We start from the raw sequence: 24,061 nt of genomic DNA, 5'->3' as shown, positions 1-24,061 counted from the left end.
CTTAAATGTTCTAAAATGTATGATTATATGATTATGTATCACTCTGCCCGATATATTTTGTAAATGCTGTATTTTGGGCCGGTGGCCTATATTACTTAATAAACATGTCTATGTCAATCAAGTTCAAGAATAATTGAGATGCATTCTGGGAAAACAGGGCTTAATGCCTGTGCATAAAGTGTCATCCAATAGTAACATGTGCAGTCAGTGTTTTCCGGAAGCTGACGATTTCATCGGTTACATTCAAACTAGGTGCCGCTTACTTTTCCCCAAAATATCAATTTGAAGTGATGCAAATACACCTGTTTTTTTGTTAAGTCGCCAACAACTTTGAACATATAACTGGCTACTCAATTTTTTCTAGAGAACACTGACTGTGCAGTCAGCACAGGCTAATCAGAAACTACATTTTCCACTTTTATGGAGTTTTCTGTTTAAAGGAAGCCTCTACTAAACAAAAATCCAGTTTAGGCAAACTGCAAAGGCTAATCTGGGACAACACTTTATGCACATGCATATTGCCCAGTTATGCCAAAAGATGGCTCCATTATTCTTGAACTTTATAACGTTTGTCTGTAAATTGTATTGCAGGTTACTGCTGTATCACACTCACAGCCTTCAGAAGTCTGTAAACTACTTCCTGGATCCACCCGTCCTGCCCCCAGAGGAGCTGGAGGCTCCACCAGAAAAGATTGTAAGCACTGAGACTTAAAGAGTATAAGCCATGGGACTAAAAGATTGTAAGCACTGATACTTAAAGAGTATAAGCCACGGGACTAAAAGATTGTAAGCACTGAGATGACAAGTTTGTAAGCATTGAGATGACAAGATTTTAAGCACTGATGCTAAGAGTATTAGCCATGGGACTAAAAGATTGTAAGCACTGAGATGGCAAGATTGTAAGCACTTAGACGTAGAGTATTAGCGATGGGACTGAAAGATTGTAAGCACTGATATGACAAGATTGTAAGCACTGAGACTTAAAGTATTATTCATGAGAGAAAAAGATTGTAAGCACTGAGACTTAAAGAGATTAGCCACGAGACTAAAAGAAATGGAAGCACTGAAACTTGAAGAGTATTAGTCATGATACTAAAAGATTGTAAGCACTGCGACTTAAAGTATTAGTCATGAGACTAAAAGATTGTAAGCACTGAGATGACAAGATTGTAAGCACTGAGATGACAGGATTGTAAGCACTGAGATAACAAGATTGTAAGCACTTAAAGAGTATTAGCCATGGGACTAAAAGATTGTAAGCACTGAGATGACAAGATAGTAAGCAATGAGATGGCAAGATTGTAAGCACTGAGATGACAAGATTGTAAGCACTGAGATGACAAGATTGTAAGCACTTAAAGAGTATTAGCCATGGGACTAAACGATTGTAAGCACTGAGATGGCAAGTTTGTAAGCACTGAGACTTAAAGTGTATTAGCCATGGGACTAAAAGATTGTAAGCACTGAGATGACAAGTTTGTAAGCACTGGGGCTTAAAGAGTATCAGCCTTTGGACTAAAAGGTTGTAAGCTTAGAGACTTAAAAAGTATTAGCCATGAAATTGAAGCATTTAATTTACTTATTCAAACTGCACATTCTGGCATTGATTTTTTCTTGGTAACAACATAAGTACACACGAACTAAAGAACACGCGACTAATCAAAGCTAGAAAATCACTGTAGCTTGTTAAGGAGGCACTGTTCGTTTTCAGCAAATTAACAGCCATTAAAGAAAGTGCTACATTCTTTCACTCAGTATTTTGTCGTGTATTTCTAGCAACAAGAGGAAAAGCTTGTTCGAGAGCCCGTGAAGTCCAGTGTGTCGGTGGAGTCCAGTAAAGCCAAGGGCTCCACTAAGCGGACCACCAAGCGCACAGCTCGGGCAACTCATCCTACATCATACACTCAGGTACCCAGGCTTTTCCCCAGGGCCTTTAAGCACTTTGGCATCCCTGTTTCTGAATTTTCAACTCAGGGGAACTCCTGTGCCTGAATTTCCAAAAAGAGCACTCCTGTGTGTGAAGTTTCAATTCAGGAACACCCTAGTACCTAAATTTCCAACTATTATCTGTGTGTACTTGTTTTAGCACTTAAGTAATGTAAAAGTTCATATAGGACACCTTATATTAAGAAAATATAGGACCCATTGCTAAGGCCAGGCCCTCATTAACCAACCGATTCTCAGACTTAAGTACATTCAATAATTGTTTTTATTTTGAGTCAAACTTTGCATTATCAACCCCTTTCCACATCATTCTTCATGTAGAACATTTTCTTAAAGGGGCCGTTTAACAGATTTTGGCATGTATTGAAGCTTGTCATTAATGCTTTATATTGATAAATTTAAACATTTGACCTAAAAATCTCCATTATAAAAAAAGAATACAATTTTAAAAAAGGAAAAAAAGTAACCTTCAACAGGGCTCGAACCACTGAGCTCTGGAGTCCTGGAGTAAAAAGTCCCGCCTAGACCACTCAACCATCCATGCTCATGTTAAGTGCGGATGTATTTTTAGCTCACCTGTCACAAAGTGACATGGTGAGCTTATGTGGCCGTGTGATGTCCGGCGTCCGTATGTGCGTGCGTGCGTGTGTGCGTGCATCCGTCAACAATTTGTTTGTGTAGACAGTGAGGTCTCATTTTTCATCCAATCTTTATAAAATTTGGTCAGAATGTTTATCTTAATGAAATCTGGGTTGGGATTGCATTTGGATCATCTGAGGTCAAAAACTAGGTCACTATGTCAAAAACTAGGTCAAATAATAGAAAAACCTTGTGTAGACAATAGAGGTCCCAGTTTTCATCCAATCTTCATGAAATTTAGTCAGAATGTTTATCTTGATGGAATCTGGATTGGGATTGTTTTTGGGTCATCTGGGGTCAAAAACTAGATCACTAGGTCAAAAACTAGGTCAAATAAAAGAAAAACCTTGTGTAGACAATAGAGATCGCAGTTTTCATCCAATCTTTATGAAATTCGGTCAGAATCTTTATCTTGATAAAATCTGGGTTAGGATTGTTTTTGGGTCATCTGGGGTCAAAAACTAAGTCACTAGGTCAAAAGCTAGGTCAAATAATAGAAAAACCTTGTGTAGACAATAGAGATCGCAGTTTTCATCCAATCTTTATGAAATTTGGTCAGATTGTTTATCTTGATGACATCTGGGTTGGGATTGTATTTGGGTCATCTGAGGTAAAAAACTAGGTCACAAGGTCAAATAATAGAAAAACTGTCAACAATTTGTTTGTGTAGACAGTAGAGGTCACAGTTTTCATCCAATCTTTATGAAATTCGGTCAGAATGTTTATCTTGATAAAAATTGGGCTGGGATTGTATTAGGGTCATCTGGGGTAAAAAACTAGGTCACTAGGTCAAAAACTAGGTCACTAGGTCAAATAATAGAAAAACCTTGTATAGACAATAGAGGTCGCAGTTTTCATCCAATCTTTATGAAATTTGGTCAGAATGTTTATCTTGATGAAATCTGGGTTCGGATTGTATTTGGGTCATCTTTGGTCAAAAACTAGGTCACTAGGTCAAATAATAGAAAAACCTTGTGTAGACAATAGAGGTCTTAGTTTTCATCCAATCTTTATGAAATTCGGTCAGAATGTTTATCTTGATTTAATCTGGGTTAGGATTGTATTTGGTTAGTCAGGTGAGTGATTCAGGGCCATCATGGTCCTCTTGTTTACCTATAAAAGCCATCGTTGTAGTTTCCCAAAATATAAGGACAACAACAGAATTTTCCAAATTATTCATTCGTTTGGCGTCGCACAACGCTTTAACTTGCTTCATGTTATTAGACTCACAATTCTAATTTTTGTATTGACCATTACAAGACATGCCATGAGTTTAATTAGTCTGTGAGTGTGTCTTGTACTTTTGGAAACATGCCATAAAGAATGGACTTGCTAATTATCATAAGAAGATCTGGAAAAAACTTAGCTTAAGATCTGGGAAAACTTAGCTCAAGATCTGGGAAAACTTAGCTCAATGCCTGTGCATAAAGGGTCGTCCCAGATCAGCCTGTACTGTCCACACAGGCTGATCAGGGATGACACTTACGCTTTTATAGTATTTTTTTGTTTAATGGAAATCTCTTCTAAACAAAAATCCAGTTTAGGCTGAAAGTGTGATCCATTATCCACAGACTGTACAAGCTAATCTGGGACAATACTAGGCACATGCATAAAGCTCAGTTTGCTCAGAACAAGGCTCATAATATGTCTCTCCTTCTGCCACTATTTGAGCTCCTGAGTGTTTATATTCAATAACCCGAACATTGTTATTCGTAAAATATATATTTATGAAAATTCACATGTTCCATTATGACTCTCAGCCGATGCCACGGCCATACACCACGGGCTACAATGACTCACTCTACCCCCCCCAAGCCCCTACCCTCTGCCAGCTGGGCGTACCCTCCCAGCCAACCCCCGGCCCCCTACATGCCCCAGCCACCCATGCAGCAAAGTGAGCTTCTCAACGGTACGTCACAACTTTCATTACTATGCAATCATGTGATACATTATATATTAATGTGTTATATTAAAATGATTAGTGTAATATGCCTTATTATTAATATGGTACATCACTAGCAAGGGTTTTACCTTTTGGGGTGATACAATTGTTTCTGGTTAACTGACCGTGGCTAAAAATATCTGTTCCTATAACATTGTCTTGGGTTTTAGTTCAGGTACTGTTTGAATGAGGCATATTGACCCCACACAGTCTGTTTTGTTCAGTTCAGGGTCCATGTTTCTCCATATTTTTCAACTTCTGTACATGTTTATGTCCCCCACCACATTTATGTCCCCACCACTATAGTGGGGGACATACTGTATTTGCCCTGTCTGTTGGTCTGTTTGTTGGTTTGTTTGTTTGCGCCAACTTTAACTTTATCTCATTGAGCTGCACTTTTTGAGTGGTGAAAGGTCAAGGTCATCCTTCAAGGTCAAATATATGGGTCAAAATCGCTTATTAAATGTACACTTTTGCCATATTGAAGCTAGCAACTTGATATTTGGCATGCATGTGTATCTCATGGAGCTGCACATTTTGAGAGATGAAAGGTCAAGGTCATCCTTCAAGGTCCAAGGTCATATATATGGGTACATAGTGTTTCACAAACACATCGCTTGTTTAATCATGACTTAGATACATAATTAAACAAAGTTTATGTTGAAAACATGTCAGTTCTTTTTAATTTGTAAGTTTAATGAATTTAAAACATAGACATAGTTACATACTAATTTTGGAAGATTGTTATTAGCAATATCATTCCCACGTGGCCCAACCAATTCCTGAAGGTTTTTATTAGCAATATCATTCAATATTGATACCCATTTCCTTCCAGTTCAGGGCACGCGATACGACAACCCCAATTTCCCCCAGAATTCCAAAGAAGCCATACAGTCGATGTTTAGGGCACGCCAGCCTGGCAGTGGGCCCGCCTACATGCCCCAGACTAACATCAATAATATTCAACAGAACAAGCTGCTTATTCGACAGCGCCTGGTTCAGCAGCGAATGCCCCAGCGCCACCTGGCTGACACGGGAATGTATGGCGGGAGCATGACGGGAACCAGCCCGGGCTCTGGGATGATGTCTATGAATCAGGGTGAGCTTTAATAGGCTGTGCAAACAGTTTAGGTCTAAACCTATTTATTTTAGCTTAATTTCATCTTAAGTCTTATGCTTATTAACACACTATTGAGTCTGTTTCCTGGATAGAATCAGTATATGGTGTGTATTTTGAGGATATCAAACGAACGCTTCCACCGTAGGGATCAAACCCATGACATCCCAGTTGCTAGGCGCACACTAAATCCACTATGCCACAGTGCTAATATTTTGTTATGGGAAGTTACTGAAAGCTGGGTTCCTTCTAATTGTGTGGTCCTTGATTAGTCTTTGCAGACTACACAGGCTAATCTGGAATGACACTTAAGGCACATGCATCAAGCCCAGATGTCCCAGAACATTGCTAATCTGTTTCTACTTGCACAGGTGCCGGTCCAATGAACCCGATATACAGCAGCAACTATGGCGGCATGCAGTCTCAGCCCCCCATGGAACAGATGATGCAACAGAACTTCAGCCAGTCTTTCTCCAGCTCACAGAACACGGCCATGATGCAGGCCCTATCCCAGCAGGCAAACTACATCTCTCAGGCTCAGCCTGCGCAAGTCCCCTTCTCAAATACGTCCAGGTAAGTTTACGCACCATTCATTAATTTAGCCTTGCTCTGGGGAAAATTCTCTTAATGTGTGAAGTCTCATCCCAGATAAGCCTGTGCAGTCTGCACAGGCTAATCAGGGATGACACTTTTTGCCTAGACTGGATTTTCGTTTAGAAGAGACTTCCGTAAAACAAAATAGTCCATAAAAGCAGAAAGTGTAGTCCCTGATTAGCCTGTGTGGACTGCACAGGTTAATCTTGGATGACGCTTTACGCACATGCATAACTCCATGTAAGTAAGCAAAAAATATCCAAAGTAATATCACATTTTTTAACTGGTATGTCATGGTCGCAAATGTCTTTGTAAGTTTACACAAGTCCATTCTCTGAACTTGATCTTGTAAATTAATTATTGTTCAGTTCTCAAAAGACATCCTCGTAAAGTTATACAAGTTGAGTTTGCTAAATTATGCTTGTTATTTTACACAGATCTGATTCCCAAATTTATATTTGGTAAATTTACATAATGTTTAACTTTTAAACACTTCTAGGTTGCCTTACTTAATCATTTTTTATTACGCATAAAGTTTGACATATCGGATAATCCTTAAAATGGACTAATGTATTAATGATTGAGGTGAATCAAACTTTGCATTTTTTGAAGTGGACTTTTAAATTTAATTAAAACAAGTATCATGATCATATCATTACAACCACAATGTCCAACATGTTTTGTTTTGTATATTATCCAATAAGAGCTTTTTGCCTTCGTAGAGAATTGCCGTTTTGTATAATTTTGAGATGTTTGTCACTGAAATTTAAAAAAAAATAGAAGTTTGCAACTTAAATTTTTACAATATACAAAAGTTTGGGGATTCTTTTCTTTAATCATTTATCAATTTTTTTTTCACTTCGGTCAAATGTCGCTTCAATGAAAAGAAAGCTCCGCCAATCAAATAAAAAAAACACACTAAACATAACACACTCTACTCCCTGTTTTGTTTCAGTGGGCGTATCCCCATGCAGGCAGGTGGCATGAACCCACCCAACACCCTCAACATGGCCACAGGGAACTACAGCCGCATGGGTCAGACTGTGGGTCAGTCGGTAATGGGAGGCCCTGCCACAAATTTTGTGCAGCGCATACCTGCGGCCCAACAACAACAACTGCAGCAGCAACAGCAGCAGCTTCGGCAGCAGCAGTTGCTCTACCAGAAACAGCAGCTGCTGCAGCAACAGCAGCAGCAACAACAGCAACTGCCGGCCAGTCAGCAAGCAGCTCTGATGGCACAGTTACGGCATGGCGGGAATGCACCTCCGCAGATGAACTCAAATTATAATCAGAATCAGTATCCAAACTACTGAGAGAAGAATGGAATTGAGCCGTGCTTTGTGAATACCAGGCTTAATGCTTGTGTGTAAAGTATTGTCCCAGTATTGTCCTAGATTAGCTGTTGAAGTCCACAAATTTGTCCTATATGTCTAAATATAAGGACTGTTTTAGTATTTAGAGATTGTTATAGATAAACAAAATAGACTTATCGTCAGAACTGCAGACATGAGGTGTTACATAGATTGTAATGGTGCAAAATAGTAAATATACTGGCCTCTGGTTTTAACAAGTTGTTCCTGCTTTTACTTAGTGTATGTGGAATGTACCAGTATACTGTTTAGGAAATTGACTTGATATTTAAGCCTTATTCAAAAAGATACTATGGAAAGTTTTAATCTACCGTAATCTGTACTGAAATCAAACTGGATTTTTAACTTGAGGCATGAATTTCTTGATTCAAACACTTACAATGAAATACAAGCTTTTATTTACTCTATTGCTTGGTGTGGTCCACGTTATTGTGACATTGGCTTTACATGGAACTTAAATGTAGTCAAAAGCCATTATGGGTAGAACCGTCTTTATTTTAGTTCAACATCCTTGTTGTTGTGAATTAAGGTCCTTGTACCTTGAACCAGTCTCACTATCATGAATATTCCAATGTGTGACCTTATTTCAGAAGATGAGATTAGAGTGTCCACCCAAGTGATTATTGTTATTGAGAACACCAAATTGAGCATGATTGTCCAATTCATCTAAAATATTGAGAAAAGTAATCAAAGATGAGCCAGAATATTGACTGAAGTATGTTTGTGAAAATAGGACCATGCATGATAAGTTACACAGCTTCTTACTGACCCTGTACAGTGGGATACAGGGTAAGCAAATTAATACTGTGCAAGAGTGCAGGGCTTTAATATGAATACACATGGGCCGCTCTCTGTGAAAAAAGTTTTTAATGCATGTGGGTAAAGTGTCGTCCCAGATTAGCCAGTGTGGACTGCACAGGCTAATCTGGGACAACACTTTACGCACATGCATTAAACCCCATTTTCACAGAGCATGGCCCATATAAAAATATTTCTCAGGCAGGGTCAGTTAGAAGCCATTTAACTAATTTATCTTACCAAATACCCTTTGTTCTTCATCATCAATTTATTTAAAGGAGAAAAGTTGGTTATTCTGCATTTTATAACATCGTCTTGTTTACGTGTGAGACGTTATTTAATATAACTTGACTAACATGGTAAGCTATGCACTGAATATGGAAATAATACACATTCAGCATAGGCTTGGCTTATCCAATAAAAAACGTGTATGCTGTATCAGATATGCAGGTATTACAAACCTATTGAATCTCAAAATGAAGTTGGTGCATACGGTACTGCAGTTCCATCTGTTTAGTGTGTGCTTAATGTTTGTAACCTAACATGAAGGCTCCAATCTTGCGAAGTCAAATATCATGTATATCTTAAAGAATTAAGGTAAAGGATCTGTTTCACAGATTGGCAGAAAGAATGAAAATAATCTTGGGGCTACATAATGTAAATTATTCCAAGTGTAGTTTTTTTTAAATAGCATTTAATGACACTTATGAATGAAACAAATCTCTGAACACGTCCTTACTCGTTCAAGTAGAATTCAGAAAAAACTTCCATTATTTGCTGCCTTGTTATGATTAGGATGATGTTCTCACTGGAAAAGTAAAATCATTTTTTCATAAAAGGTTGTTTTACTTTTATTTGTCTCGACAAATTATGTGTTCATGTACTTTCATGCCATTTGCAAATAACCTAAATCCTTAATTTAAGTTCTGTCATTGGAATAGAAAGCACCCATTCATGTGTTATGCATACCAAAATTACCATCAAGCATTGTGAGATAATACATCTCTGTACATACTGATGGTATTCATAAATTACTTCTAATTAGCATTTTCATAATACATGTTTGCTATTTATTTGTATAACTCTGCCGACAATGTGTGTAGAATATCTTAATGATTGTTGATATTGTTATAAATATGATGAATTGTATAATAGTGTACACTATTCTTGTTGAAAGTTTGTATATTCATGTAAATACTGTAAAAAGATCCATGAGAACAAAATAAAATGTATCAAACCTGAAAATGTGACTTCTTTGTTTACAGTAGATACTTATATACATATATAACAATATTAAGAATGAAACACTATTAAAAACTGCAAAGATTTATACAACCTGTAATTATTTATGTTATGTGTTTTATACCACAGAGCCTGTATTCATGCACATGAATAAGTCATGCTTTGGGAAATCGGGCTTAATGCATATAAGTTAAGTGTCTTGCCCAATAAGCCTGTTCAGTCCGCACAGGCTTATGAGTGAGGAATTTCCGCCTAAACTTGATTTTTGATAAGAAGATACGTCTTTTAAACCAAAAAATCCTTACAAGCGGAAGGTGTCGTCCCTGATAAGCCCGTACCGAGGCTAATATGGGACGACACTTTATGCAAATGTATTTAGCCCAGTTTTCCTCGAGTGGTTTATTTAAGGAGAAATTTTGCGTATAAAATGTCACAAGCCTAGTTATGTACACCAAGTTCTCAGGGAAACAGCAGTTTAGTTTAAACTTTATTTCAAGCAAGTATTGCATGTAAACATGTACATTTATAACATTTGATAACAGATATCAAATAATAAAATGTTAAAGATTTCGGTAAGTTAATTGATTATTATATGTCAAAAGATAATAAAGAAATGCACAAGTTTCATAAGGGGAGCATACATATAGTACATGTGACCTGTTCGTTTTTATGATTCATTAATTATACCCGTGATACCATTGCAGGAGTTATTGAGAAACGTTTCAATCGAGTTTTCGCCGGGTAAAATATCGCCCCCCCCCCCCCCACCCATCACGGGAATTGACATGACGCCTTATCTATGATCGCTCCGCCCACTAGAATTGATCCACTAATCAGCGATCGATTAATCGGGCGCACTCGTGAGCAACGACCTGTCCGCCATTTTCAAGGCAAGCTACATGTTTAGGTTCACTTTTATTCCAACGAGTTTCTTTTGTTTTCCTCTTTAAAAAACGATTAAAAATGGTTAAACGGTGTCGATGGGGACTATGTAACTCGGACAATCGATATCCTGAAAGATTAGTTGTTGACATTTAATTTATATCGTTTCCAAAGCCGAAAAGAGATCTTGAGAAGTGTAAGAGATGTATAAATGCATGCGGTCGTCACCACGAACAACTGAATGTCAACACTGTCAAAGACAATTATACTATATTTTTATCGGATAAACTAGCAGATTTTAATAGTTTATGTTATCGATCTGATTGTCACATAATATTTCACGTTTTTTTTTAAATAGTTTTATCAGTTACTAGGTCATTAATATACAGAAGCGAGGTTCATCAGTCTGCATTACTTAAAGAGAAATAAAACCCAGCATGAAGCATAATTTGTGCTGTGTTTTATCACTCTGATAGTAATGCACTTTATTGCCATTATACATGTTATGAGAAGGTGACACGTGATATATTATATTAAAAACGGTATCTACACATGTGCAGACATGTGATGTCACCAATGAACGCTTTTAATCCACCTTTGAGATCGAATGCCTAGTTCAATTTTTTTCAACGAGTTTCGTTTGATTTGTTCGAAAAAAAAGGTGGAAATGAAATAAGGCAAAAACGGTGTGAATAGGTTTTATGTAACTCTGACATTCGATATCCATACGTTAGATTAATTAAATATATACCATTTCAAACGCGGAAATGCGGTCTTGACAAGAGCAAGTGGAGGCTTCAATGTGTAGAATTACCGAGATCACCCTTATGGAGCATTTATTTATTTAAAAAACTGGAAATGTTATGTTAGAAATAACCACGCATTTTTAAGTATGAATTATATCACGTGTGCTTGTAGTATAATAGAGAAGATTGGTACCAACTTTGCGTAACTTAACGACATCCCCGTTATAAATCGAGTTTTGTGTGTGTCAGAAACAAGTGAAAACGATAATATGTTTTTATTTTACTAGAATCGAATCGATAAATGCCACATAATAAGATTTATTACTACTGATATAACCAATAAATGCCGAACTTTGGAGAAGTCGGTAGCAGCGCCATCGTCTGATACAGGTAGCTTTACTGAATTCCCCTTCATACAGCGCTACTTTATATATGACAATGACCAAACTTATTGTGCTGTCTTGCACTTTCAATTATAGTGATTGATAAATGTCCCATAAGCAATGTTTAATATTATTAATATCACTTTATTGAGGTACCCACCCGGCGTCAGAAAGCGCGTAAAACTTCACCGAGTTCCCAGTTATAAAGCGCTATTTCGTGTCAAATACACGGGTAGGGGGGAATGTTTCGTTTATAATTTTGTTAATAACACGGGTAAATACCGGCGAAGAGTTAATTTATTGCAAATACCACCATTACACGTAATAACGTGTTCGATTTCGGTAAGCGCGCAAGCGGTTGAGAGCGTGTTTAATGTACCGATTTACCCGTTATAAATAGCTGATGTTCTCTTTAATCGTACATTTTTTGCATTTGCAGAATAACTAAATGGCATCAACCCCTTTACAAGTGTAATATGGTGTTAAACAAGTCCATAAACTCATCTTCCCGCTGAGCCACGTGATTAAGTGGGCAGAGCGATCACTGATGAGGCGTCATGTCAATTCATTTTAACGGTGCTTTAATATATGCTCTCATTTCCTATAATGTTGTCGATCTATAGATTCATCGTCGACTACTTATGGAAAGGTTAATTTGATTACACTATGTTAACACGGACTACTAGTCTATTTAAAAGTAAAGGATGTTTTTGTATAAGGATTGGTCATAAAACTGGGTCTACGTTCAATTGCAGTTCACTCTGGATCAGCTGACGATGTATTGCCTATCTTACGGAGTCACCGGAGATAGCCGATGTATCACGATTGATGGCAGTTGTCAGTTCAATATGTGCACTTAGTACTTGTACAACAGTTTAACCCGAAATAAGTCTAAATAGTTTAAATAATCGCCGTTATTTGACAGAAACCACCAAACATCTAACAAAAATAAACCTTTAAGTATATACACAATTTACAATCACGAACACAATATATATCTCTAGCACATGCATGACTTAACTCCCACTTAAAACGAAGTAAAAATGGCTGTTTGCAAACAACATAAAACCAGAACAGCCTGCTCAGGTTTTTTGCTGTTTGCTGTTATCAGTATCTAATTGTTGGAAATGAAGTCATTACAACTTGAATCCAGTAAGAAAGTTCTGTAATTAAATTTAACTTTCTAAGGGACTGCAAATGCGTAAAAATACGTATCGGAGTGGTAAAGTTTTAATGCTAAACAGCCACAGAATTACGGCAGCATCACAAAAGAAGTGCCAAATGATGTGTTAAACGATTTAATTCGACCGGACTCTACAATGTTCTGTTACATCTAACGTGTGTTCGTAGCAATATCCCGTTCCCAATCGTTCCCCTAACAAAAAACGCATTAATTATTTACACTGCCATGTCAGCCAAGACTAGTTTGGTCAACTGAACGTATGCAATTACTGCGGCCTTTTCTATTGGCTTCTGGTGCGTTTAGAATTCCCTAGACACAAGCAAATTCCTCTCGAGAACATAATTGTTTGATTGATCCATACAACATGTTGTTATCATTTTGTCACAAAGACCTTGTTTATTAAATGTATTTCAAACATTAATTTTGATTAAAATAGTGTGGTAGCTTAACCTTGTTAACTTTATTAAAATTTATAATTATAAAACCTCTAAATAATTTAGAAATTTTTTAGCCTCTAAATAACTTTGAAAATCTATTTAAACTCAAAATAACTTGAAAAGTCTAGTATTAAATGTTTGAGTTACTTATATTCTCTGTCAAAAAAAACAAACTTAGCATTTCTATTTAAATTCTTACAGGCTTTGAGATTCCATTTAACCTAAACGCAACTTTGGAATTCTATTTAACCTTCTAATATTTGGAATTCTACTTAGTAACACTGTTACACGATTTGTCAGCTGTATTGTAATATTTTATTATACCTCACTTTTATTTACAATGCTAAACTCCCATAGGCCATCGTGACATAGAAATACTGTCAAACCCAGCGGGAAAAAAAATTACTGTCCAAAATATACTGTATCCCGCTGCCATAGCAATCACGTGCCACCATCGGGAAAAAATTTACTGACAAAAAAATACTGTATCCCGCTGCCTTAGCAATCACGTGCGGAATGTTCGAAAATTATACTGTCCCATTCGCGCATGCGCAGTACGCAGTTTTGCGTGTCCGTTGTATTTGGATAATTAAAATATCGATTGCAGCTGAAACTGTGCAGTAGAATAAATTAATGCCATTATTTAAGCTTTGACAGGAGTCAAAAAGAAAATCAATTTAGTATAAACGACACGCTTACCTCAAAGGCAACTTTAATCCAATGCTAATAACAATAAAGTTACAACAATATACACTTCCAGTGCCTGTTCTTAAGGTGTTATGCATGACAAACACACAATCCGAAATACGTTTTGGATTCGTTCGATGCTTTAAACAAATATTTTACTGTTAAAAAAAAAAACCACCACGCCCATATTGTTGTCCCAAAATGTTTCGTCACCGAAATGACGTCACACAAGTACGTCATAAATTGCGTAATCACGTGATGAAAATAAAATACGGAAAGCTGGTTCTGTAATATATTTTCAAAGAAATAATTGACGACTAAGAAAATTGATGGGATAAATTGATTACTAGGTCTGTGCCGAATAAAGCGAAGTTCATTTTGCTCTGCCCGTAAATTTGAACCACTCAACATATTAATGGTTGTTCATTGCTGAAATTAAATTCAATTATTGAATATTAAAATTGTTCATGGTTCATATAAATTGTTCATGTTTGAATAGTTTATTCTGTATAATAAAATAAATATTACATGTCTGACAGGGTGACAGTAAATTTGTCAACTTTCGGAAAAATACCGTCAACCTTGGCTTCGCCTCGGTTGACAGTATTTCCTCAAGTTGACAAATTTACTGTCACCCTGTCAGCCACGTAATATTTATATAATTTTTCACAAAGTATTCAGATCTAAAAGTATCACGCAAATTAACCGTAATTAAACTTCTCTCCTACCCTCAAATGAGGAATTAATGGAACAAGTTGTTTGTGAAAGCCACACATTTACTAAATCTATTAAACGGTTTGGTAAGTTTGTTAGTTACGTTACTTTTAAGATATTGCCATCCAAATAATTAATCGTCGATAAAACGTCAACAAGTTGGTGTTGTTGTGATATAAACTTTAGTTTTCTCTCAATATTGACCAAACTTGCTAAAATTGCGTTGAGCCATATAATCTTGTACATCAATGATTATGAGACATAGTTCACATTTTTTATTTGAGTTATTCTCCTTTTGTTCTTGCGAAAATAAAAGACAAAGTTGACATGCTGTTGAATGGCTTCTAAAGGCTTTGCTCCCACAACAATAGGAACACGTTTTCTTGTGTTTCAGTATTGGGTTCAATGAAAAAAAAAATCTTACATAAACGGTGAACACTGTGGTAGGAATAAACTTCATTTTCAATTTCATTTTGAACAAACTTGCACATAGTATGTAAAGTAATATACAAATGTATTTCATCGATCATATGTCATATTGTTTACTCGAGTTTTTGCCGATTTGTTTGCCAAAATAATTGAATTTGTGACCGCTGAATACAAGGGGTTTTGTTTTTCATCCCAATCAGTAATTGGTCGAATATGTTTTGTTGTTATTTGCTGAAAGTATCATGATAACGTGTATTTTGCAAGAGAGCTGCGCGATAAGCTATTTTGTAAATTTCATTACTTTAAAAAGTGTAATTTCAAAAATAAATCCGACGTCAACAACGCGTAAGCACTTAAGTGAGAGGATTAGAAAGAAACGTTATTTTACATTCAATCTCGACCAAATTTAACTTGCACATATTGAACTATACAATCTTGGATGTCATGGATAATAAGCCGAATAGTACCATGAGTACTTCACTTGTTTCCGCTGTTCGTACACTAAAGCCAAAGTTGACCCTTAAGCCGGTGTTTTAACCGGTATTTTCTTAGTCTCCACCATCCCCATATAACACTTAAGTGGCGCTTTATTGTTATATCTATAAGTGACTTGCTTACTGAGAATTTTGCACGTTGGCTGCACCACAAGTATCGACTATTGTGTCAGTTACGTAACATTAAGGTACTATATCTACAAATGTATCCGCTGTCCAGAAATAGCCAACACTTGCGTGTGTGGATATCGTAGAAAGTCAAAATCAATGGCTATTTCATGCTCTATTAAAACATAAGGTTGTCCGGGTCGGTGTATATGTTCCCTTCGTACCCGACATCTTCGTACCCGACAGTCGGATGTGGAAGGGATCATCAGACTGTCGGTTGTTCTAACTTGAGAAACCTGAACTGCGAAACCTTGAGAAACCTGAAACAGATAACATTTTAATAGACCTCTTGTCGTTTTGATGACATATATGTGCTGTCTTCCGATTTTACGGATTCGCGCCATAAGATTATGGACACATTATTGACAGAAACCATTCGAGCCATAGAAATCAGACAAGAGCTTAAAACTAAGTCATTTGCATGGACCCTTCCCTGAAATCATTCATGATGTAACTGAGACAAGAACTTTACGAAATCAACAGAAGAAGCTGGCAATTCTATCTATTATGCGTATAATTAGTATTTACTCGTTGTTCATTTTTACCCTTTTATCTGTTAATAATAAATTTTGCTTACGACAATTGTCTTCAGTTTGAATGTATTTATAAATAACAAGCATTATTTGTCTTCTGATATATAGTTTTATTATTTGTGTGAAAAAATGGCAGTTTAAAAAATGTATTCCATGTGAAAATACATGAATAAATTCTTTGATCCGGGGTCTGCACCAACGCGCTACCGGAACTAATATGTTTACTTGACCGTACTGGTATTGGCTAAAGCAATTAATTAGATACTTAACACATTATTTTCTATTGTTCTGTGTTAATCACTTTCAACGAGTTATCATGAAAACATGCATCATATATCTAAGTTATTTAAAGTTTTTGACGAATAAAAGCGTTGCATGTATACCTGCAATCCAGCTTACGTCTGAAATTGATGTGATGTAACCAACCGCGCCGCTACATTGTACCAGCATCGGCAGGTTGCGACCTAGTTACCGGTAATTCGACGTTGTGATACTCTCTGTGCGTTTCGATGTTAGGATGGATGGTACTTGGCTCTCGAAATAATATACTCGAGGACTTTGTTGTGTTTGATGACGATGTTGAATTATGAACCAGTCCTATCGGAGCCACGGACGTGTCTTGATCCCCGTCTATACTGTCGTACATGTTACTGTTGATCTATAGAATTTGAAATAGAAACTGCTGTTTATATACAATATTTGTACTCATATACATAAGCTATTGCCTCTTCACATCCCATTGACAACCAGGAACCCGTATTATAAAATATCACACAAATTTGTCATTTTCATCATAAAGTTGTAAAGGGCGAATAAAAGCTGAGCACCATTAATGATTACTAAATGTCATTTCTTCAAATTATTTCAAGTCTTATCATGGGCATATTGTTTTTGTAGGTAAACGAACTGATCGCAAATGTCGAAACTAAAGCTTGTTGAAAGATATTTGCATTGAAGAACCGTAACTATGCAATCGGTCATCACAACCTTCAATTCATCTGCTCTATTATCATATTTCATATTGTTAATCTGATACAATTCAATAATAATTTGATAACGTTAAGAGTTTATTGTTTATAAATAGACAATTGTCCATGAGTATACAGCACATACATGTTATGTATATAACAAACGAGTGGTCAAATGACTTGTACATTGTATACAGAGTACATTTTCATATACAAACAAAAAATAAGCGATAGATCTATCCTTGCTATCATGATAAATCTACATAAAATGGCGGTGTACGCATGTGTTCTAATTGTCTAAGGATAATCACAGTTTAGATTAAACAAGTTTCGTAGTTTAATAGCTTTATTTACATATAATGCAAGATTATTATTTGACTTTTTCCAATAGTATTTATCAATATACAACTTTTCTATTTTTGTATATAGTTAATATTACAAAATATTACTTATCTTTTAGCATATGAAGTTACACGAAGTCTACTTAAGACACTTTTAAACTTGTTTGTTTTGATACTTGTAAGATAATGTTTATTTTCAAATCACTAAAAGTTACGTAAGTCCTAGCTCTTGACGAATTGTTTTGCTCATTTTGCCGATTTTGTAGAAATCGGTCATGTACTCGTAACTTTAACATTTTGATATAACCATGCAAATTAAAATTCAAGTGATTGCAAAAGTCAACATACAGAATAAGCCAATTTTTTTTTACATTTGGTCTGCTTTCCATTTCTTTACACACAGTGTTGCACATATATTTAGCGTATTTACAGTCGTCTTATTTTACAATTTGTAACCAACATATAACTATGTTAACAGCTCTTATTAAACAGAGAGAAGTCCTTTCTAGTTCACAAAAACATATACTTTTGAGTCGGTATCTTTGCATTTCTTTACATACAAAATTTTTAATAATTTCTTTCTAGCACATGCGCTTCATTTAATACCCACACCTATGACCCTTATTGTAAAATAGGCAATACAAGCTGATCGATTAAGTCAAGCTTACATTTAACAGACGGAGCTTTTTAACATACCCGGTACAAGCGTTTAGTTTTAAAGTTGCATTTGATCCCTGACCTGCCAAGGTTTTAAAGGTTGATGTAAAAGATCTTCCTTAGGAAAAACAATTTAAACAAGTAAAATTACTGAAAAAACTACTAAGTTTGATAAAATCATACATATTTACCGGTGTAATGTAGTTAACATCTACATCAGGGTTTCCAAAGTTTTCGCTCACGCATCCTGACTTTGAAACACTTGATGAGGTTGAGTTGTTTCTCCCAAGAAGTCTTTGTATGTGGGCATTCAGTGCTGGGAACTTGTAATTATTCGCTGGTCTCTTTCCAGCTAAGACAAAACATTTGACTTTAATTTGAAAGTTTACAGAACCGGTACCAAAAAATGGATTTTGCGATTCCAAATTTTAAAAAGTAAACACAAAATAAATGGCTTTAAAGAAAAGTCATTTAAACCTTGAATAAAGTTATGTCCGAGATAAAGAAACAAAACATACAATAGGTATTAGTAAATTACTGGTGCACATTTAGTTTTCAAATAGTTACAGCACATGGACACAAGCGGAAAACTATTCAAACCAAATGTAATTTAGCAAGAACAAGACATTTCACATATTTACAGATATTTTGAAACACTTTTTTAAATAAGAAATTTTCATTTCATTTGTTAATCGTGTGTAACAAATGTATGAACAACTAGCCGATCACCTCGTCGGAATATCATATGCCACGCTGAAAAGAGCACGTTAAAGTTTGGTTTTCAAGCAATCATGTGGAGATGTTTTGTTTTTGTTTAATAGAAATGAATAAATTAAAAATAGCCGTGGTGGAGTTGAAACTCTCCTTGATTAAGCCCGGATCTGTCTCCACAATAAACAGAAAAATCTGTTCAGATATGTGTAAGATAATTCATTTAAACAAAGATTCATGCCTACTTGCTGCCGCGAAGATATTAACATAAACACGTTTTACGGTTTGCAATATAAAAATCACTCCAGGTTGTTTACGCAGAAAATGTCAGTCGTGACATCTTGAAATGTGCTGATGGTTTTCAAAGATCAAATATAGAATATCTTAAGAAGAAGAAATACACACCACTACGATAAAAGTAACCACTAAGAACATATACAGACTTACACATGTCTTCAAACATTTCGTAAGTGGAATTAGACATGGCTGGCAACCCAACAGGAGGTTGCACCTCCGAGTCATTAACAGGTTTTCGCCTGAAAATTAAAATTATTGTTGAGAAAGAACAACTGCTGTACGATGTACAAATATTCTATATCAGAGCAGATAAAAATGCGTACAATATTTTTAATCAAAGCTTTAACAGAATACACGACTACTACGCAAAAATATGCTCTTCGTGTTTTCAATTACTTCCATAATAGCACGCACAAGTAAGCAATCACACAAGGATGTGCATCATACTGGTCGCACAGTGAAAATTAACATCGAAATTTCATTAAAATTACACTTTAATGAATAAAATGATCATATGTCTATTATAATTGAACCCCTTTCTTCTGTAGCAAACAGCTGCCATGACCACGCAGCCAGTAAGCACGACAACTCCCAAAACAACTCCGAGTACGACACCGAGTGTAGAAGTTGAAGACAAGAGGGCGTGGCTGCGATCCGTAAACGTGTCGTTGGTACCTATACATTAATATTGCAGCCGAGGATGTATACGTGTTGAGCCTTGTCAAATTTTTATTTGATAAAGTTGACTGGCGAAAATATCTAGTGAATATAACAGCTGTAATTAAACTACATGTACTTTGGTAATTCTTAAATTCCGAGACAGAGGCCATTTTTACTGAAATGACAATTAATGCGTTTTAACTAATGCGACAATAAATTAATTGAAGAACATGTTTATCTGCTACAACCTTATGCACATGCTTTTCAAACACATAGTTTGAGTTTAATAAACTAAATAATGATCATTTTAAGAAGTTGCGTACATCGTCTTCTCCTGACAACCCCACATGTATCTCGAGGTGTTTTTTATTTTGGCTAGGAACTGTTCGAAAAATTACATTTTAGTCGGTATTTGCAAAGAAAAACAGTCACTTAACAATGAATTTATAATAATAATAATAATAATAATAATAATAATAATAATAATTATTATTATTATAATAATAATAATAATAATAATGTTATTATTTATTATTATTATTATTATTATTATTATTATTATTATTATTATTATTATTATTATTATTATTATTATTATTATTATTACTATAACTATTATTATTATTATTATTATTATTATTATTTTTATTTTTATTTTTATTATTATTATTATTATTACTATTATAATTATTATTGTTATTTTATTACTACTATTATTATTATCATTATTATTACTATTAATTTACCAGCTATGCACTTTTTGCCAACAATGTCATAGCTGTATCCCTGAATGCACCCATAGGTGCAGACACCGTCATCCCTTTGGCATACGTCTTTCACACATTGGTGGCACACTTTTGCACAGCTTAGGCCATAAAATCCGATGGGACAGTCCTGGACAACACAAAAAATTAGTTCGCTTTTCTATGCACATATGTTATAATGTTTATATGATATGTTTTGTCAACCTGTGCACAAAAACTTATACACCTAATCTTAAAAAATACATGAATCTTAACGTCTCTACTGTCAGCACAAAATTTTTAATTTTATGACAGCCACAATTCATTGAGGCTTTCTTTCCAATAAATGAATATAAATCTTATTCAAATGTCCGTTTATGTTTTGATTTAGAAAACGACATTGATTTTTGAAATATTTGACATAGAACACTTAACAGCTATTTATTTAATTTGTTATTATGCACGATTTATTCATCATACATTTCGAAATAATCACACATTTGCCATAAAATATAGTATCCATTGATGCGTTAAAGGGACTCAAATTACCAATAAGCACGCCCCACTCTCGTCATGACAGGAAGGTCCGTATTTGATCTTGCTACACGTGCCAGGACATGTAACGTTACAATGCTTGCCGTAAAAGTCGCCATCACATCCATTGGAGCACGAGCCATTTCTAACGTCACACATCCCATTTTTACAGTTACGCGAGCAATTCTTTTCGCAGGTCAGCCCAAACTTGCCGAGTGGGCACCATAAGCATTCTCCAGTGGGATCGCATTCGAGACAAGGCGCTTTGCATTCACATTCCGGACCAGAATTACCATCGGTACACCCAAAAATACACCTTTGAAAACTTGTAAAGCAGCTGTATTGGCATTTCTCCCCATAATAACCGAACCGACACCCGGATGTGCAGTCGCCAGTTAGCAATTCGCAAACGTTATGGGCGCAATTTATCGGACATAACTGTGAACAGTTCCGCCCATACCGCCCTAGTTTGCAGCTTTCACATCTCTCAGCGATGCATTTTTGACAGTTTCTGCTACAAGACGATCTTGAGGTAGGGTGCAACTCATAGTCCTTATAATTGTCTTCGTAGGAAGAGGCATCTGTTAAAAAACACAAAAACATCTAACATAATTGTTAGATATAACAATGCAAACATTTGTTGGTAATATTTATATAAAATATCATTATGTAGGGTTTAATCACGATGATAAAATGGATGGAAGTCAGTATTATATATATGTTCTTCCCATAACTTACCACAGCATAACCTTTGCATCACAATAAGGAACAAGAAAGTCTTCATTATCGCTATCCACATTGCAAGTAATTTCACATATACTAATTATTTTGTAGTAAGTCTATCACTTCTACACTACTACCGTTAAATTATTAACATATGATTTTATCCTTGCATGTGTTAATGCCAATCTTTTAAAAATATGTATTGCAATTAAATCACTATTGATAGTATATTCACTGAGATTCAAAATCACATTAACTACTGTGGACTGCAAAAATAATAGCATTAAGATTACGCTCTTCTTCTATCCACATGCTCGAAATATGGCAAGTGTTCACATATGTTAAGTAGTAATCTGAGCTAAAAAAAGAACTTCCGGAGTTTAATGATCCCATTGATATAAATCCGGACGATCCACTGGATGACATATACGGTGACTCCGTGCGACACCATTAAGAACAAAGTCTGTTCCTTTTGTTATCAAGTATCTGAATTTAATTTACAAGATGCGCCAACAATCATCTGAAGCGTTGACTCATGTGCTTGTACATAAATTGACCTGATTGACATATTGACTAATCGGAATTTTCCCGTATTTATGAAACATTAAAACAATATACGAAGTTAGAGTTGGCAAGAGGACCAAATAAATATGCAGCTATACAAATAGCGTCTCCTTAACATGTACTCCTTAAATTCTTATAAAACACATAAAGTTTATAAGTCGCTTAACAAATAAATACGTGTTTGAGTCTTTTGATGTTTTGCTACACAATTGAAAACACACTTTGAAAAAAAATCACATACAACTGTGAATACATTAATCTTAATGACGTAAGGTTCAAGGTCATATAAACCGTAGTTTATGTATCGAATTTTATTCGAAGCATATTTCATTTCGTGCTATAATACCATTTTCGTGATATACTTCCTTGAAATATTTAAAACTTTCAGCATTTGCTATTAAACGGGAAACTAAATTAAATTATCTACAATAAAGGCCCTTCTTGAAATAAATCCTGAACGTTCAATCCTCTGTAATATAGTTATATCACGGCTTTTAAACACTATGTTCTCTTCTTTTTGGAGGTGAACACACGTTAAGCAAATGCAAAAGCCGACGTTTATCTTAGAATAAGATATTATTAAAAGTAGTATACAGCGTTTAGATATTCATCTTTTAAAGTATTTGTTATATATTTTTCTGTTTGAAAACTAGTTAAAAGCTCTGTTTAAAAATCAGACAATTAAACGGCAAGTGCAAATTATATTTACCCTCTTTACGTAGAGTGTCATGGCATACAAACAATGCTCAATTTTTTTAATTTGCCAGTGTGTAGTAATACAATGTTTTCACGCACACGAAATAGTTCTTCTGAAAATCAGTGCTTCATATATCATTTGTATTAAGTGCAACTAACTGGACCTGATTTTGTGTATTTTTTTAATAAGTTAATATACAACGAAGTTGGGCAGAATGCGGAGCCAATCCATTTAAACATCTTACATTTTATGAATGCATCATATAACCCCCTTCACCGATTCGTCAAGTATAGCTCGCCAATATGGACTTTGCACTTATCTTATGTATGAATATTCAAAGAAGAATGCACTGGCTTGCGTACTAGAAGCGATTGTAATCGTAACTTATTACGTATATTGACATGGTAGCGCTTTACTCGTGCAAAACGTTCACAAACAAACCGCAGGCAAATATAGGCCACCATAAACTCGTAAGATGCATGCTACTTAAGAGCCATCTAAATCATGTCGTACTATATGTACATGCAGTTTAATGTTAACGGTCATATATATGTTAAACATAAACGAAAATTTATGTCGTCAAATAAATGTATATAAAAATACTAAATGCGTTAACGCATTGATTCCCCAATCAAATAAATGTTGTTTTCAAACACTTATTGGTACACCCATTGTGTTTAATTAATTTAAAATACTGTTTTGTTTTAAACAAGAAAATAGCAGGCAGTGAAATTGCTATCATTGTCAACTTAAATAAAATTACTTTAAGCCTTTTACACTAAACACACATGTTGTTAAAACTTAAAAATACAAAAAGTATCACAGTTGGAAACTTTTTATGCCCCCGGATCAATAGATTGGGGT

The 24,061-nt window shown here is 35.3% G+C and overlaps 2 protein-coding genes across 2 annotated transcripts; one reads left to right on the top strand and one right to left on the bottom strand.

Moving 5' to 3' along the window:
- Positions 1-588: 588 nt before the first annotated feature.
- LOC127850148 (TPR-containing protein DDB_G0280363-like) lies at positions 589-9,649 on the top strand. The gene is made up of 6 exons (XM_052382975.1): positions 589-694; positions 1,777-1,908; positions 4,344-4,492; positions 5,361-5,624; positions 6,014-6,215; positions 7,192-9,649. Exons 3-6 carry the CDS (start codon positions 4,375-4,377, stop codon positions 7,547-7,549), a joined length of 942 nt encoding a protein of 313 aa, XP_052238935.1. The 5' UTR covers positions 589-694; positions 1,777-1,908; positions 4,344-4,374; the 3' UTR covers positions 7,550-9,649.
- Positions 9,650-14,640: 4,991 nt separating this feature from the next.
- On the bottom strand, positions 14,641-22,197 carry LOC127850142 (multiple epidermal growth factor-like domains protein 10). The gene is made up of 8 exons (XM_052382953.1): positions 21,952-22,197; positions 21,229-21,794; positions 20,683-20,830; positions 19,810-19,951; positions 19,427-19,515; positions 18,460-18,620; positions 16,686-16,960; positions 14,641-16,029 (listed from the first exon to the last, which is right to left on the bottom strand). The coding sequence occupies exons 1-7, from the start codon at positions 22,010-22,012 to the stop codon at positions 16,736-16,738; spliced, it is 1,392 nt and encodes a 463-aa protein (XP_052238913.1). The 5' UTR covers positions 22,013-22,197; the 3' UTR covers positions 14,641-16,029; positions 16,686-16,735.
- Positions 22,198-24,061: the final 1,864 nt, after the last annotated feature.

Source organism: Dreissena polymorpha, chromosome 11, assembly GCF_020536995.1.
Source record: "Dreissena polymorpha isolate Duluth1 chromosome 11, UMN_Dpol_1.0, whole genome shotgun sequence".
Taxonomy (NCBI): domain Eukaryota; kingdom Metazoa; phylum Mollusca; class Bivalvia; order Myida; family Dreissenidae; genus Dreissena; species Dreissena polymorpha.
This window is presented reverse-complemented; position numbering and strand designations above follow the sequence as displayed.